At 45.1% G+C, this 16,450-nt stretch overlaps 1 protein-coding gene across 1 annotated transcript in view; it reads left to right on the forward strand.

Moving 5' to 3' along the window:
* The window catches only part of LOC138514697 (natterin-3-like), a 35,209-nt gene extending 18,759 nt beyond the window's left edge, over positions 1-16,450 (forward strand). Inside the window, exon 3 of the mRNA XM_069630109.1 lies at positions 13,617-16,450. Coding sequence (XP_069486210.1) covers positions 13,617-14,740 — 1,124 coding nt within the window. The 3' untranslated portion in view covers positions 14,741-16,450. The remainder of the gene's footprint in view (positions 1-13,616) is intronic.

The following is a 16,450-nucleotide window of genomic DNA, read 5'->3' on the forward strand; positions in this document are numbered from 1 at the left end:
TACCCTCAGTACATTCTTTAAGGAGATTGGCTTTTGTATATTTATGCAATACAGTATTTTAAGGGGATAGCAATCAGCGCCATTCCGTACACTTTTTCAGCGGATTCAGACATCGGAATAAATTAAGCCAACATTGCAAATTCATTGCATAGTTTGTACGACCATTCGAAATATGCTTCATTATAAGTAGCTGCCTAATTTAAAAGCCAATCAAAAGCATCTTTGTACATTTAAAAAGCACCTACTGGAACATGGGTGAAAAGAAAATCAGTGCTGTTTTAAAAGCGAATGAAGTTTAACATATCTATAAAGTTGACCCGCAAATTCAGGGTAACATGATTGCACCCTCGGGTAGCCCAAATGACCGGTGTATTTTGCGGCAAACTGCACTGCTTTCATTTACCACCTCAACGCGCCATACCATCGAATTCGCACATTTCATGTCAGCAAATATGTTGCCAAAAGGTGTCATCTGCAGGATGCATCTGGCATGCAGGCTGGCATTTTTATTTGGGGAATAAATAAAAGCATTTGCTTCTGCTTACCTTCCAGTTGACATCCAACCGAAGGCCTCACGGACTTAACTGCTGCCCGGCTGCAGCCTGAGGCCTGCCCTGCAACCTGACCTGCGCAGTGCGCAATGTGTGTGCAGGGCACGTGCATTCCCAGGCCCTCATGCGCAGGCACGAGCCGTCAGCCCAGCTGCCCCTGACGAGCCCTGCTGGGAAGGAAAAAAAAAAGAAAAGAAATGCGCAGCGCCTGCCTCGGACGGTGGTGGCAGCCGGCAGGCAGCCAATTCAAAGAAAACCACCCAAGCGGAATCATGGGACGTGTCACGTGTATCCTTCCGTGATAAAGAGGCCCTATGCGGCCAGAGGCCTACCTGGGGATGTTCCGGTATCCCGGTGGGGCAGTCCAGCCCTGCCTTGGAGTCAACATTTACCACACGCCTGAACTCATGCATGAAAATAACACAGTGTCAGCGCTGCCCCCTCTACGCAAGTCGATAGGGTTCTGGTCCCGACTCCGCCTGTCCATGATAGGAAGGGCGTCCATCATCAAAATGATTGTTCTCCCCAGATTTCTCTACAGATTTCAAAATGTGTTCTACTATTTTAAATCTCCCTTTTTCCGACTACTAGAGACGATACTTAAAGACTTCTTATGGGGGAAAGGCAGACACAAATTGGCACTATCCACGTTAACCCTTCCGTACAGACAGGGTGACATTCAACTCCCTGACCTGGAGAAGTATTATTTGGCAGCCCAGCTCAGCTTTGTAGCCAAATGGCTGGCTGATGACGTCACTCCTGAAATGGCACTACTGCAGCACTCAATCGCCCCAATCCGGCTGAATTAACTAATCTGGGCTCCCCAACACCTCACTGGCGGGACCCCCTTTTTTGCCGCCCTAGGAAACAAATATGGCTTAGAACAAAATCGTTTCTCCATCTGAAGCACGCATATACCCCGGACATTCTGCTCCTTTCCGACTTGTGCCAGAACAGTGTCGATCTAGCGACCATTAGATATTGGGAACGGTTGGGAGTGTACACCTGGGGGGACTTATATAATGAAGGCTCCTCCCGAGACTTCTCCTCCTTACAATCTGAAGATGATATGCCCAGTGGCCAATTCCTTTGGTATCTAAAGATCCAGAAACTAGCGTGAACCAAATGGGATACTTGGCCTGAAGAGCCCGAGTCCAACCCCTTTGTGACACTCCTGTACAGTCTGGGGGAGGGGTGGAGACCAGTGTCTCAAATATACTGTCACCTCATAGACAGGCCTAATCCCCGCAGCCTTGAACTAAAACTCAAATGGGACGGAGACCTGAGGCGAGAAATGACCGATGGAGAATGGGAGAGAGCACTGGCGTTCCCTAAAGAGGTTTCTAGGAATTCAAGATTCAGATTGATCCAGCTAAACGTACTGTATCGCTCGTACCTAACAACGCACAGAATAGCAAAGATCTACGAGCAACCCCAGCATAACTGTCCATGGTGCAACAGAGACAAAACTGACCTAATGCACATGTTTTGGGAGTGCGTCAAGGCCCGACAACTCTGGGCCGAAGTTGAGCGAACCTGTAGGAGAGCTGGCATGACCGGGTATGAGTGGACCCCTGGAGAGTGCCTCCTAGGGACTTATCCCAGATTAGCTAAAATCAAGCACACAGTAAAGCTCATGGACTTGGCATGCATCCTCACCAAAAGGACCATTGCCATGGCGTGGAAGCAGTAAAGATGGCCGCCGCCATCCACATTTCCCTCCTAGTCGCCTAACACAGCCTGCTCGATTGGCTGCCCACCGCAGAGCGTGATTGGATGATGTCCAGTACATGCAAGAAACCCAGCAGCAAGCCGGGAGGTGCAGCCGGCCCTCCCTAAGGGCCTGCACGTAAGGCCTATGCCTGTCTTAGCCTGTCTAGGCCTAGAAGGGCCTAGATCTGACCCCGATCCACAGTCTGTCCTCACTGACAAAAGGTAAGCGCTTGCGAGATGGTGTGCCCCCAAGTATACTTTGCGTGTCACCCTCCGCTGCACCCTTTCACCCCCTCCCCCTACACACATCCTGCCCCCTGCTTATCTTCAGATCATCTAAGCCCCAGTGCTCACCACATCCCCTACAACGCATACACCCATGAGGCACACACAACCACCCCACCTCCACCCCCTTGGGTCCGGCCTGGCCTGACTGCCCTGATTCCAGATATCCCACCTCACCTTGCCCTTTCCACACAACCTATCACTACCTCACCTGCCATTACCCGCCTTGCACCACAGACACTACCCACAACAGTACCCCATTCAACTATACTAAGCACTTTACTACCCTCACATGCCATCTCACCGGACCCGATTGCCACATCCAGCTCTCAACTTGTACGTCACACCCATGCCTTGCAGCCCTATCCTTCCCACCCTCCTTATATTTCCGCAACCACATACGTTCCTGGACCACAGCACCTAGCACACCTCTCCTTCCCATCACTGCCTCAGTCACACCTCCTTTATTCACTGCCACCCCAACCACCCTCATCCTACTACATCCTCCACACATTTGCCTAGCATCCAATGCGCCTTAATCAATGTACGCTTGATCATTGCTCATGCGCCAGATATCCTCAATCTCATTTCCATAAATAACCATGACATCTTAGCCATTAGCGAAACCTGGCTCCACGATGCCACTGGCCCTGCCCTCTACATTGCCATGCAACCTAACTATGCTATCCTCAGAAATGATAGAATCACACATAAAGGTGGTGGAGTCTCCATCATCTACAAAGACAAACTATCCATCTGTGCCATACCTACCCCCCTCCCCAATTGCCAATCACTCACAGTCAAGTTTGTATTGGTGCCTACATCCACCATCACACTCTACATCATTTACCACCCAAATGGGCCCATCACCTCCTTTGAGGACAACCTCAACTTCTTGCCACTAATCTTAAACCCAACTCCAAAATCTATCCCCTTGGGCGACCGCAACCTTGGCATCTCTGACCCACTTGACAAAGTCGCAGCAGCCCTCATAAGCTCACCTCTGCCTTAAACTTCTCCCAAAAGATTCTCGCCCCCACACACTCTCTAGGATGCACACTTGACTGGTTACTTGAGTACAACTGTACTACCAAGGTCCACTCTAATACTCCTTGTGCATGGTCTGACCACCACATAATTACATTCACTATTCCCTCTCATTGCAAAGCTGTCTCCAATCAGTTCTGACCCTTTAACCCATCATCTCACGCTGCACCCACAACCTCTCCAGTGACTACCTCAGCCACTACTCGCAAACCCTCCTCTCCTCCCACCCAACAGCCCCAACGAAGATCTCTACATAGATCTCCTAGTCAACCACTGCAACACCTTCCTCACCTCTGCCATCAACACACTCGCCCCACTTCACTTAAAGAAAGAATATGCATATGCACCAAGTGCACTATCTCTTGGTTCACCTCCGATTTCACAAACCATGCACTGCAAGAAGCGTGCTATCAAAGCAATCTGGCACAAACTCCACTGGCCAAAAAACAAATCCCATTTCAAAGTCTCCTTTGCAGAATACAAAAGAGCTATCCAAGCTGCCAAAGCTTCTGCTTACAACTATAGGAATGTGACTGCTGTGTTCAACACCCACAAACTCTCTGCTATTCTGTGAGAATTAGAAACGCTTCTGTCTCCTTTGTCCACTGTTATCAAGAATGATACCTGGTGTGATGAAGTTCAGGACACACTTCTGGGCAAAATTGTCCTACTATGTAGAAATTTCCCACCTTCAGCTCTACTTCCCCTCCTCCTACTCCACCCACCTGCACTCAGCACACATCCCTTTTTGAATTCCACCCAGCTACTGAAGCTGACATCACCAATATCCTAAAAGGCCTCAAACCTTCCTGATGTAGTGGGGACATCTGCCCTGCACCACTTATCAAGGAATGCGCTGATCTCCTACTTCCGCAAATCACTGCTATTATCAATGCCTCCTTCGCCCTCCTGCTCAGTCCCCACATGGCTAAAAGAATCCTGGATCTAACCCCTCCTCAAGAAGCCCTCACTCGACCCAGCTGTTCCCACCAATTACCGGACGATCACCACAGTCCCCTTGCTACTAAAAATTATTGACCGAGCCGCCTACATCCAAATCCAGCAACACCTCTAACAAAACAATATCCTTGGCCCTTGCAAATCCGATATCCGAAACCAGCTTCATGTCTACAAGAGACTCTGGCAACCTCTCCCTCCTCATGCTCCTAGACTTGTCAGCTGTATTCAACCTCATTGGCCACTCTACACTCTGTCGACACCTCACTTTTTCTGCCTTCTTCTCAACCGCTGCTACCAAATGGATTGCATCCTTCCTTGCTGACCGTACCTCCAGAGTCTTTTCTGACAACTACTCGGCAACCCCCACTGCAACCTCATGCGGGGTACCCCAAGGCTCCTGTGTTTCACCCACCCTCTACAATGTATATACCAAGCCAATCGTGAAACACCTCGACTCACTCAACATCACATACACAAACTATGCTCCTGACACTCAGATACTCATCCCATTGACTGGAAACCACCACCTGGACTCCTACAGACAGAAAGTCAACTCCATGTATTAAACTATTCAAATCTGGATGGCCACCCACCTCCTATACCTCAACAATGATACAACTGAACTCCTTCTCCTGGGCAACCCAGCACTCTTGCCAAACTGGACCCAGCCTACCAATCTTTCGTCAACAACCACACCATCCACATCTCTCTGGCTGTCAAGACTCTTGGCTTCCACCTGGACTCTACACTGAGCATGTTGCGCCATATCTACACCATTGCATCCCGTGCTGTGTATGCTTCAAAACTCATCAATGCTTGCAGACCCTTCTTATCCACTGACAACTGCCTCAACATCGCTTGTGCTTTAATCCAATAAGTGAGATTTATGAAAAATATTAATTCATCATAAAAATAATGATCCTAAAAAACTCTTCATCTGTCAAGTCTGCAATCTATATCCTTCACCGAGTGCTATCACTGCTCTCCATTCTCTCCTCTCTTCATCTGTTCCATGGACAACCATTCTTTCCTCTCTGACCACTTCTGCTTCTAGCTCTAAGGGGATAACCTGCCCATCTTCATCATACATGGGTAATTTTTGGTCTAAACAAAAACTCTGCAGGTATTATCAATATTTCACCTACCAGCTTATGTAACCAGGATAATAAAACAGTCACTCCATACAAAAATACTTCTGGATCTAAATGGACTCCTCGTAATGCTTCTGGCCTGTAAAGGCTAATATAAATGTGTTCACGTTCATATAATATATCCCTGGAGTGGACCACACTATTCCCTCATCAGTAAAAGATATTGGGCCTCATTATAAGTATGGCGGTAAGGCAAAAATGGCGCTGATAGATATCGCTACTGGCACCGTTGCTACTGTACCGCCATACAACGAGTTGTGCTCGTGGGTCTCACTCTGCCACCCAGGTCCGACCTGGCAGGCAGTGCGGCACCCGTGAGCACAACTTGGGGCCAAATGGGGATGGGGAGTCCCTTATTGCCGCAACAGCGAATGGGCAATTACGGGTCCGCCGAACTCGGCATGACCCGGTAATTGCCCATTCATGGGTGCCGGTAAAATCACGGGTTTGGCAGCATCCGTGCCTTTGTTACAGGCACGGCTACCGCCAAACCCGTAATGAGGCCCATTGTCATGTTAAGTTTTGTCATCAAGTCACATCCTAGTATGTTAACTGGTGTCTTGCTTTTAATATAATAAGGGCATCATCATGTCATGTTCTCCTATAGAGATTGGTATTTCGTCTGTAAAAGGAACTAAACTCATCACACCAGAAACTCCCTGCGCATTCAAGACAATGCCTGACATTGGGTATTTTCCCCTCACAGACACAGGAAGGACTTGCTCCAGTGTCTACAAGGAACAAAACTGTCTTGCCTCCTATCTTTACCTTGACCCTTGGTTACTCTTGGGGGTTCAGTGTCACTGATAGCACTGAACACATCAAGTCACCCTGTGGGCGGTCCGATTTTTAATATAAATACATCCCTGTACCTGTGAAAGAATTTCCTCTTACCATGATCACACTCCCTAGTTCAGGTGTGGGTGTTTGCAGTATTCCTACATTTGTGTTCCATTGTGGTACCATGGCCTCTTGTGTCTGGGTCTGTATCTGTTGGGCTTCCATAAGCACTTGCTGTGTTTGCCCTTGTGGTGATTGCATTTGTAATGGAGTTTGCTATGTTTGCTGTGGTTGTGGAGCACGTGCCAGATTCTACGTGTGACCTTGGTCATAATACTCCCATTCTTCTGTATTATATTGTGGAAAATAGCCTATCCCCCCTCTTGGAGCTTGCAATTCTGCTGCATGCCCCCTGTATGCCCCCTCTACTTATACATGTTCTGGCTATGTGTCCCATCCTCCCTCAATTCTAGCATTGTTGCGGCTGTCTGCCATTAAATCCTTCTCCTCCCTGAGGGTTCTGAAATCCATCTCGTCCTCCTCCACTGGGTCCAATCCCTCTTTCTCTTGGCCGAAAATGTTACCCACTCTGATCCATGGGGTATACTACATTACTTTGCTGCACTGGTCGAATCTCTAGTGTCGCAAACACTTTCATTGCTTGTTAACACCGCTCCCTCTATGGCTAGTTTTGACAATTTTTTTCTGAACTAGCTTCAGTTCCTCCTGCTTTCTGCTCAGCTTTCTTCCTATTCTTCTCTTGTAACAATCGGTAATGATGCACGATAGTCAATTTTATTTCTGTCCATGGCTTCATTTCCATCCATACCTTTTTCTTTATCTGCCGTTTCACTGGCTCAGGCAGTCCCTGACATAAAATGTGGTAAAATAATGCCACTGTTTTATCCCACAGTTCCCGCCATCTCTCTTGAAAATCTTGAAGAAAGACAACAGGATCTTCATCCTTGCCCATCTTCCTAGTCATGATTGCACCCATATCTGATGTATCGGGATATTGTACTCTGAGCGCTCGCCATACATCTGCTCTGCAATTATTAAATGGCGCTCCATCGTGTGTTGTGTTTTTTGCAGTCACACCTGCATATCCTACTTGCTTCCAAATGTTGTCAGCCCTCTCCCGTAGGATGGCTGCTAGCAGGCCTTTTATGTCACCTATGGATAACTCCATTCCTGATGTCATTCTTTCTAACTCATAAATCCATGTTCCCGCACCTGAAGTCAAACTAGGTAATTTACACTTTAAATTATCCTTGTCCATTTGTGGCCACAGAATATATTGTGGTCGTCCTCCCCTTTCTCCAATAATGGAAATTGTGAAAACCCTAATCTATAATCATACATGCCTATGCTTTGTGTCTTCCAGGTGGGGCTGTTCTCGCCCGTTTGTCTCTGTCCTGGTAGTGACCTTAATCTATTTACATAAGGCTGGGATGCATCCCCTCCACTGTGGGACTGGGCTTGTGGTCGCTCAGTTGTAGGGTGTCAGTTCTGCTGTTTTTTCTTTAGGGTTCCATAAGTCTGATCATTTTGGTTTTCTCTACACTGAAATCAATCGAAAAACCACCTGTGCTCTCTCTTCACGCTCTAATTTTGTTCCCTTTCTTCATCTGACATTATTATGCCCCAGGTTGTATGGTTTTCATCCCTTTCCACATCATCTAGTCTACTCAAAGACAGCGCTCTATGCTCATCTGTTAATGCATCACTTGACCCTCCTCCTGTCTCCCTCAATAAAGATCCTTCAACATCCTCTTGGGTTTTATTCCCATCTTTATCTCACATTTGCATATATAAATCCCCAATCCTCTTCCCTATGTTTTTTGCTTCATGCTCGTCAGCCCATGTCTGTATTCTCGGTATCCCTTGCAGCTCCCTGCAAGGCTGTAGTGACCCTCTCTCATCCTCAAATCCTTCTCATGCTTCGATCGACACTATGCTTCTATGAAATAGATAATCTATCTTGTCATCCTTTAGTGCCCTACTTCAATTAATCTCATCTTCCCTTCTTCTCATCTCTCTTTTCTCTTCTTCCTTTTGCCTTTTTTTAACCTGCGTACTTGCATTCTCTGTATTTCTATCTCATCTTGCTTCTTCTCTTCTAGTCTCTCTTTCCTTGCCTCGCACCTTCTCTGTTCTTCCTTTCACTTCCTCTCTTTTTCCTTCTCTTCTTTGTATGCTTGTGTTCTTTCTTTCTTTTCTTGCTCTTCTCTTTCTTCCCTTTTTCAAACCCCATCAATGCCCTTATAATCTATTTTAAGTAATATCTTTCCTCCCATCCATTAATTCTGTACTATCGTTACTCCCTTAGCCTTGTATGTCACTTCCCTTTGTCTCCTCGCTTCTTCCTCCATCTACATCTGTCTGTCCTTTCTCTCATCATGCTGTTTACTTTCATTGCATGTTGGCAAATTTTTGTATTCTCTACTTTTGCTCTCTTCTATGTTATCCTCACTGTTATAAGCAGGGGCTCTTATGTCGGATTAACATACCCCACCGCTGCATTCTCATTCCTTTAAAGGATAAATCCTTGCCCCTCAGTATCTGTGCTCTTGTTTTCAGAAGGGGAAAGAGGAGTTTTTTCAGGAGTCCAAAGAGGAGCCGAAGGTGTTATATCCTCCTCATTATGCTGATTAAGCATCCACTCCTTCTTTCTCGCTCTGATACATTTTGCGCAACTCGTAAACAACCCATCTTTTCTGTGACTTCTTCCCCTTGTATGCAGCGTGCAAATATGTTGTCATATGTCACAATACTATTTTCGACAAGGAACACTCTTGTGGCCACAGCATGCGTGTTTTATTAGTCATGCCTCTGACCCACTCCACATGATACTGTCTTGTCTTGGGTGTGTATTTCCGCAGTATCCTGTATAGGTGTAGAAGAGGAGTGTCCCCCATGATGACAAGTCGATCTTGACTGTCAATACTTAGCAAATCTTTTATTCTTTTATTTATTTTATCAAGTATAACACACGGATTAATTTGAGGAGGCACCATCAATCGCTGCTTTTTTACCCCCATTTTTTTAACCACTTTAAAAATCTATGCAATGATGTTCTTTTTGTTCCTTCATTTACACTTTCTATCAATCTCATTTAATTTTTACCCTACTGATTGACGTCAATCTCTTGATTTCAAAATCTGATGATCACCTTATTTTTTTTACTATCATTTTATATCTCATAATCTAGACACAGTGAAAGTTTTATACTGATATATTTATAACTCCATAAACATGAGCACCTTTACATTTTCTGCCTATGCCTTCCTTTACTTTCTTAAGTAAATGTATCTCATCTCACTTTTTACTCCATTTTGGAGTTTGATACACACTCTTCTTTTTGGCCTTGCCTCAGGAATCCTTAAATAATATCCCTATTTGGCGTTTTAGTGCATACCCTTCTTCCCCTCTTTGAACCAGGAATTGAGGTATCTATTTCTTTTCTTACCCCCAAAAATCCTGTTACTTCTATACATATATGATATGATATGGCATTTATAACGCACCTGTACACAAGTGTTTCAAGGTCCGAGGCAAGGGAGGGGAAACAAAGGGAGGACAGACAACGATCCTACTAGGCCAGGTGTCATTCAGATCGCGCAAGTGCCTGGGATGGGGGAAGAGGGAAAGTGCTGGGGGCAGGGGACAGTGCAGTACATGGGAATAGAATAATAACAATAAGTAAAGGTAACGGCCAGCAGGTGACAAGTGCAAAGGTAAGTGCAGACATCAGGTGTCAAGTGCTGGTAGTGGGATTTTAGGGATACAGAAACCGTTCCCAAGTGCGAGGGTTGCCAGGCTGGCAGTGCAGGAGTGTGTGACTGGCGGGAAGGGCCACGAGGGCCCGTGATCAGAGGGTGGCCAGGTAACCAGTGCAGTTTCAGTCAGGAGGTCAGCAGGGGAGAGGAGGAGAAAAATCAGAAGCAAAGAAAAAGATTTTGAGGTGCTTCCGGAACCGGATATGGTTCTTCTCAAGTTTCACGGAGGCAGGGAGGATGTTCCATAGAGAGGCCCCAGCTGAAGAAAGAGATCTACCATCAACTCGTTGCTTGGAGAAGCGACTGACCCTGAGGGAGTTGGAGGCGGATGAGCGAAGAGCTTGAGAAGGAAGATATTTAGGAAGAGAGAGTTGAAGGTATTGAGGCCCCAGATCCCAGAAGGCCTTGTGGACAATACAGAGGGTTTTGAAATTAATCCTTGCAAGGACAAGTCTCGCAGTCCTGTTCTGGATGAGTTGCAGAGGGCGGAGTGTAGAGGCAGGCAGATTTTGAAAGAGGCTGTTGCAATAGTCCATCCTAGAGAGAACCAGAGCTCTGGAGTCAGTGAGCTTCTGTGGGAAGGAGAGGAAAGGAAAAATACCTCTGAGGAGGTGCAGCTGGTAGTGTGACTTCTTAGAGACGTCAGAGATGTGAGGAGAGAAGGAGAGTGTGGAGTTGAAGATGATCCTGAGGTTTTTAGCCTCGCAGGTGGGAGCAGGAAGAGGGCCAAGAGAGGCCGGACAAAGAGTGACAGGAAAGGAGAGAGCGGGTGTGCCGATGAGGAGAATCTCAGTTTTACTGACATTTACAATACAGTCCCTCCACCTAGTTTTGCCACCTTCGATGTTCTACTTACATCCGTGTTGTCAACAGTTTGCCTTCAGTCGGTGGGGCACATGCGGGGACGAGACAAGAATTTTGTCAAAGGGGCACCTGTCGACCGATTCTTCCCACACGTGTGTATTTGTGCATCGATCTCCACAGGAAGCTCCATGGTCTTCTGGCTAGTGGCGGAATCAATCAAGAGTGTAAGAGTCTAGATCTGGTTCTAGGTCGCTTAGAACAGAACAATCCTCTGCTACCAAAATGTGCTCTAGCACCTTGAAGTGTCTCATGTGCTAGATGGAATTACCAATAATGATCTAAGACCCAAATAACTGGAAAGGCTCAAAGAATATGGGAAAATACTACTTTATTATCAGCATAAAAATAAAGTAGAGCAATTGACAGGCAGTAATTCACACACTAGCACCTAATTGTGTTTATAGAAAGGTTTTATACCTCGATATGCATCATTTATGACATCGTCCTACGTGGCAAACTGTAAAACCTATTGAAGGTAGGAATTGGTTAAGGGAACATATGTACCTATATTATATATATGTGTTAATAACTTTATCAGATACAACACTTAATGAGACGAATGATCGAACTCTTGAAAGAGTAACATATAGTTGCCCATGACTGAATACAGGTTTTGGAAGGTATAGGCAGATTCTCTCAAAAGTCTGTCCCTGTGACATATTAATGGTCATTGAAAAGGCTAAACGTATAGGAAACAGTCTTCTTTTGAATTTGAAAGGCATATTTGTATCAGTTGGAATGAGAGATATGCGCGGCGTAAGAACAGTATTTTAGTTCAATCCATTGATTACACGGGCATCTATGATGTGTCTTTGTAGACGCGTAATTGTCAACCTTGTTCCTGTGATGGCATAAGATTGTGCAGTAGCATAATTACAGCGCCTACTTTCAGTTTTAGCTCGTGAGGAGACATTCCTGTTGGTGTTAAGCTTGTGAGGAACTCTTCGGGGTATGCTATATGATCACTTGGGTCATCGCTTGGGTCTACACTTTTGGGAACAACCTCTTCTCCTGGAATACTGTTTAACACGTTGTTGTTCAGTTCCAACGAATGCTCATTTGTAACAGTATTGCTCTGCCTTTGAGTTGCTGAACTGTAACAGTGTTGAAGTTAATGTGTCACCATAGAGTTGTTCAACAGGGTCTTGTGTATTTAAAAAACAGGCTGGAGGCAACTTTATAATCGCACCACTTCCATCAACCGCTACTTCTAATAGCCAGTCTGAAAATTGGTTCTCACGTGATATTGTTTGCATATTACGTGTACATTTCAGTACATGGAATTGGGTCCATAGCCTATGTTTCTTTATACAACTGGCAACAATTAGAGATATTGACCCTTGTAGTGTCACCGGTAGGACTTGCCTGAAGTCTCTGCCTAGTAGCATACCTTTACCTCCAAAAGACTTGTCTAATCCTGTCAGATCGCGCAGTAATCTGTCTACTGCTTGAAAAGCGTGAACGTGCATCATTGGTGCTTCGTCCCACACTATCAGTTTTGATTGGATAAGTACTTCAGCTTCCTTTGTGTTCGTCTTTAAATTGCATGTTGAAGTTGCATTCAGCAGCCAAGGTATCTTGAACATAGAGTGAGCAGGCTGCCTCCTGATAAAGAGTTGCTGCAATGCCTGTAGACGCAGCAGGAGTAACACTATCTCCATTGCCTCATATGACGCGTGTACTAGAGTTGAGTAAAGAAATGTCTTTCCAGTTCCAGCTGGACCATCAAGAAGAAAACAGTGTTGATTAGTGGTTGGATTATTGTAAACGGCCTCAATAATAGTGTCAAATGCAATTTTTTGTTTATTGTTCAATTTGTTTGTATTTGCGATTGCTTTGACTTGTTCTTCCAAAACGTCAAATGATTACAAATCCAGAGCTGCTGTCAGAATTTCAACAGCTGGTAGATGCAGTTTTTAAAGGCTCAGATCATATGTTTTCAACAACATGTTGAGTAACATATGATTTGAGCACACAGAGGTGCAGTTTGCCATTTGAACAGCATAGAGCAACCTAACACTGATAAATTCCATCAGCTGAGTACAGAAACATACCTAAGCGTTTTATATAGATAGATGTGTATACCACACTATAAAGTACTTTTTGTTAAAAGTGCAACTAATTTGCAATTTCTAAGCAGAACATAGAAAAGACAATGAGTGTTCTTTTTAATAAATTGAGATCAAATTAAACGAAATAGCCAATTTCATAGGACTAGGCCAGATGCCAATATTTAGATTGATTTATGTTGATAGACAGATTTATAATCTGCCAAGTCCATGATTCTTCCAGAAGAGAAGAATGTTGAGAATTTCTAAAATGAAAACTAGATGCTATGCCCAAAAACATAATTTCCCCCTTTTTTTCAAGAACGGTTAAGTTGTTATATTTGGTTGGTGCAGGCTGGGGGTTGTTCACTAGTTTTTCTATGCTTAAATATGCAAGTTATCTCATATTCTGTTTCCTCTGTTATTTCCTCCATGCAGCGTCCCTCCAGGAGAATCACTATCGATCAGAAGAAGGATACCCCAGCCCTATTCTCCAGGATGTCATCCCTCCTTTGGACAATCCTTCAGAAAATACTGATGAGGCAGAGTTGGTCGAGAGGGATGAAGTTCAGGGGGCCGTCCGTCAGATCCATTTCCCTGACAACATCAACTTGCGCTGGGAAGAGTGGACTGGATCCCTCCCCGAGGGAGCTATGTCTATCTGGAATGGGTATACTTCACGGACTGACTTTGTTTGTGCTGAGCCAGGGTGTGCAATCGGTTTCTACAGCGAAGCTACCGGTCCATACTGCTATTATCCATATGGGGACCGGGAATATCGTACCTCCACCTTCAGAGTGTTGGTCAATCTACATAACTTTGAGTCTCTTGAGTGGAAGTCAGGATCCTATGGCTCCGTTCCTGAAAGCTCAGTTGGGAGCTGCTCCAGGGTGAACATTTATGTAGGGAAAAACAAATATGGTCTAGGTAAAGTGGACACACATCACGAGGCATTCTTTCTGCCCTACGAAGGCAAGGAGTATTGGTACAAGAGCTACGAGGTGTTAAGCATCTTCGCTGACTACAAGGTACAGAAAATTTCAGAGGTACAGTACTTAAAGGATGAGGTGAAATTTTACCAGCAGCCTCCTCACCTCTTAGCATCATCCAAAGTTATCAACAATGACTGCAAGACAGTGAAGAAGACTGCCACATTAAGCAGAAGGACCACCGTGGAGCAGCGCTGGGACATAGGACGTTCAACAAAGTTTGGAGTCAACTCTACAATCACTGCTGGGATCCCCAAGATTGTGGAGACCTCGTTGACCATTTCAGCAGAGATGTCCTTTGATTGGCGAGAAGGCACAACCCGCACAGAATCCGTAATGCACATCCACTCCTTGGAGATGGATGTCCAGCCGAACCACATGTGCGAGGTGGTCATGGAGGGGAGCGAGATGACAGCGGACATTCCATTTACTGCCACCCTTACACGCTTTTATGGAAATGGGGAAACACGCTCCACTATCGCTCAGGGAGCTTTTGTCGATGTGCAGATTGGGCAGGTGACAGTGCATGTGAAGAGATGTCAACCAATCCCTGATGCAGAGCCATGCTATTAGCCCAATTCAGAGTTAGATGTGCCCTTGCACATGTTCCATTAAATATCCCCAATAGCACAGTGTCCGACCAACGATGCCAAACTAGCCATAATCTTTTTATGTATAAACCTTCTTGTTTTCAATATTGCCTCTTAAACCCCTTCCTTTCTGGTTGAACCTTGTCATGCAGTCATCTTCTTATAGGATTAACTATGTTCCAGGATAGCTGTGTCCTTTAAATATCTCACACCAGCAAACACTAATCAACCCGCCCATCACTGTATAGCTATGTTTTATAGCCTCAGTGTCAGTGTCCTGGAAACCCTGTCACCTGTGTATGGGCAGGTTTCCCCCACCCCCATCACGCCAGTGTGCCGTAACCTCCCCTTTTTGCTATTGTGGTGCACTCTTACTCTTTGCTCCACTATGCACCTATGCACTCTAATCCACCCCTCTATACTGCCTCCTCTAACCATTTCATGGCACTGTGCCCTCCAATGCCCCCCTCCTTAACCCATTCATAACATTCCACTCCTCTGTCCCGTGTCCTCGAAACATTTCATACCACTTTGCCCTGTGACTCAGTCTACTCTAGTGTTCCCTTTGCCATGTAATCCAACATATCTGTACTATGGCCTCTAGGCACTTACGGTTCTTTGTAATCATCTCCTGTATTCCACCCCTCTGTACTGTTTCATCCAATCTCTTGATGAGATGGTTACTGCTTCCTAAAACGGCTATATCTGATATCTGTGCACTTATTCATACTTACCCTATGCCCTGTACAATCTCCTTCGTTTAGTTGTGCCCTATAATCACGGGCACTTCTGTTCCCTGTAACCCAACTCCTGTGTGCAGATATGTCCTGTGTCGCTAGGCAAATGGCCTCTTACTGCCCTCAGCTCTCTGCCCATGGAGGTATGTGATGATGTCCCTCCCTTGCAAGAACAAATGTGATAAACCCATTTGAAGTATGTTGTCCAAAAAATCCTATAAACCTAGGTCCTCATTTCATTTTCATCATCTGCCGATTGTAGGAATGCAACAATCCATCGTTACACAAGTGTTCCAGAATAAATGCACACATGCTCCCCACAAATATCAAAGCATAATTGACCGAAAACGCCGGAAATGCATTTGTTACCTCTTTTCAATTAGGGTCACTGTACACCCTTGCAGAAACCACCCTATTAGGCATTTCCCGGACAACTCTTGCTTATCGTCTGCTCTTTTTAAGAGTTGTAACTGCACAAATAAAATGTATAGGAATTTCATGAGGACAAGTCCACTGTTAATTTTGGAGTAATTTAATTGTTCATTTCATATTAAGTCCTCACCCTGAATTAATCAATCAATCGTATAGGCAATTTCCAGAGTTTGAATGACATTTTCCTGATTGAGGTATCAAAAGACAGGGTCACCACCTTCCCCGTTCTTTCTCTTACGCTTCCTTTGATCCCTGAAGGTGGGGTTCCCATGAATAGGATCTTTCCCAACCTTTACACTGACATCTGGTACATGACATGATCTTTTTTCTTGTAGTGAAAACCACCAAAACGTTCCATATCATTTTCAATTTTTTTTCTTTATTTGCATAAAATCATGCATCTTTTTATAACATCTTTTATTATGTTGAGACGAACAAATCCTATAGCGCCATTCCTCATTTGCTCAGTGCCATCAATTTATCTGGTATTTACACCATATGACAGGTAATAAATATTCTGTATG

This window comes from Ambystoma mexicanum, chromosome 12, assembly GCF_040938575.1.
Source record: "Ambystoma mexicanum isolate Mex_15411 chromosome 12, UKY_AmexF1_1, whole genome shotgun sequence".
Taxonomy (NCBI): domain Eukaryota; kingdom Metazoa; phylum Chordata; class Amphibia; order Caudata; family Ambystomatidae; genus Ambystoma; species Ambystoma mexicanum.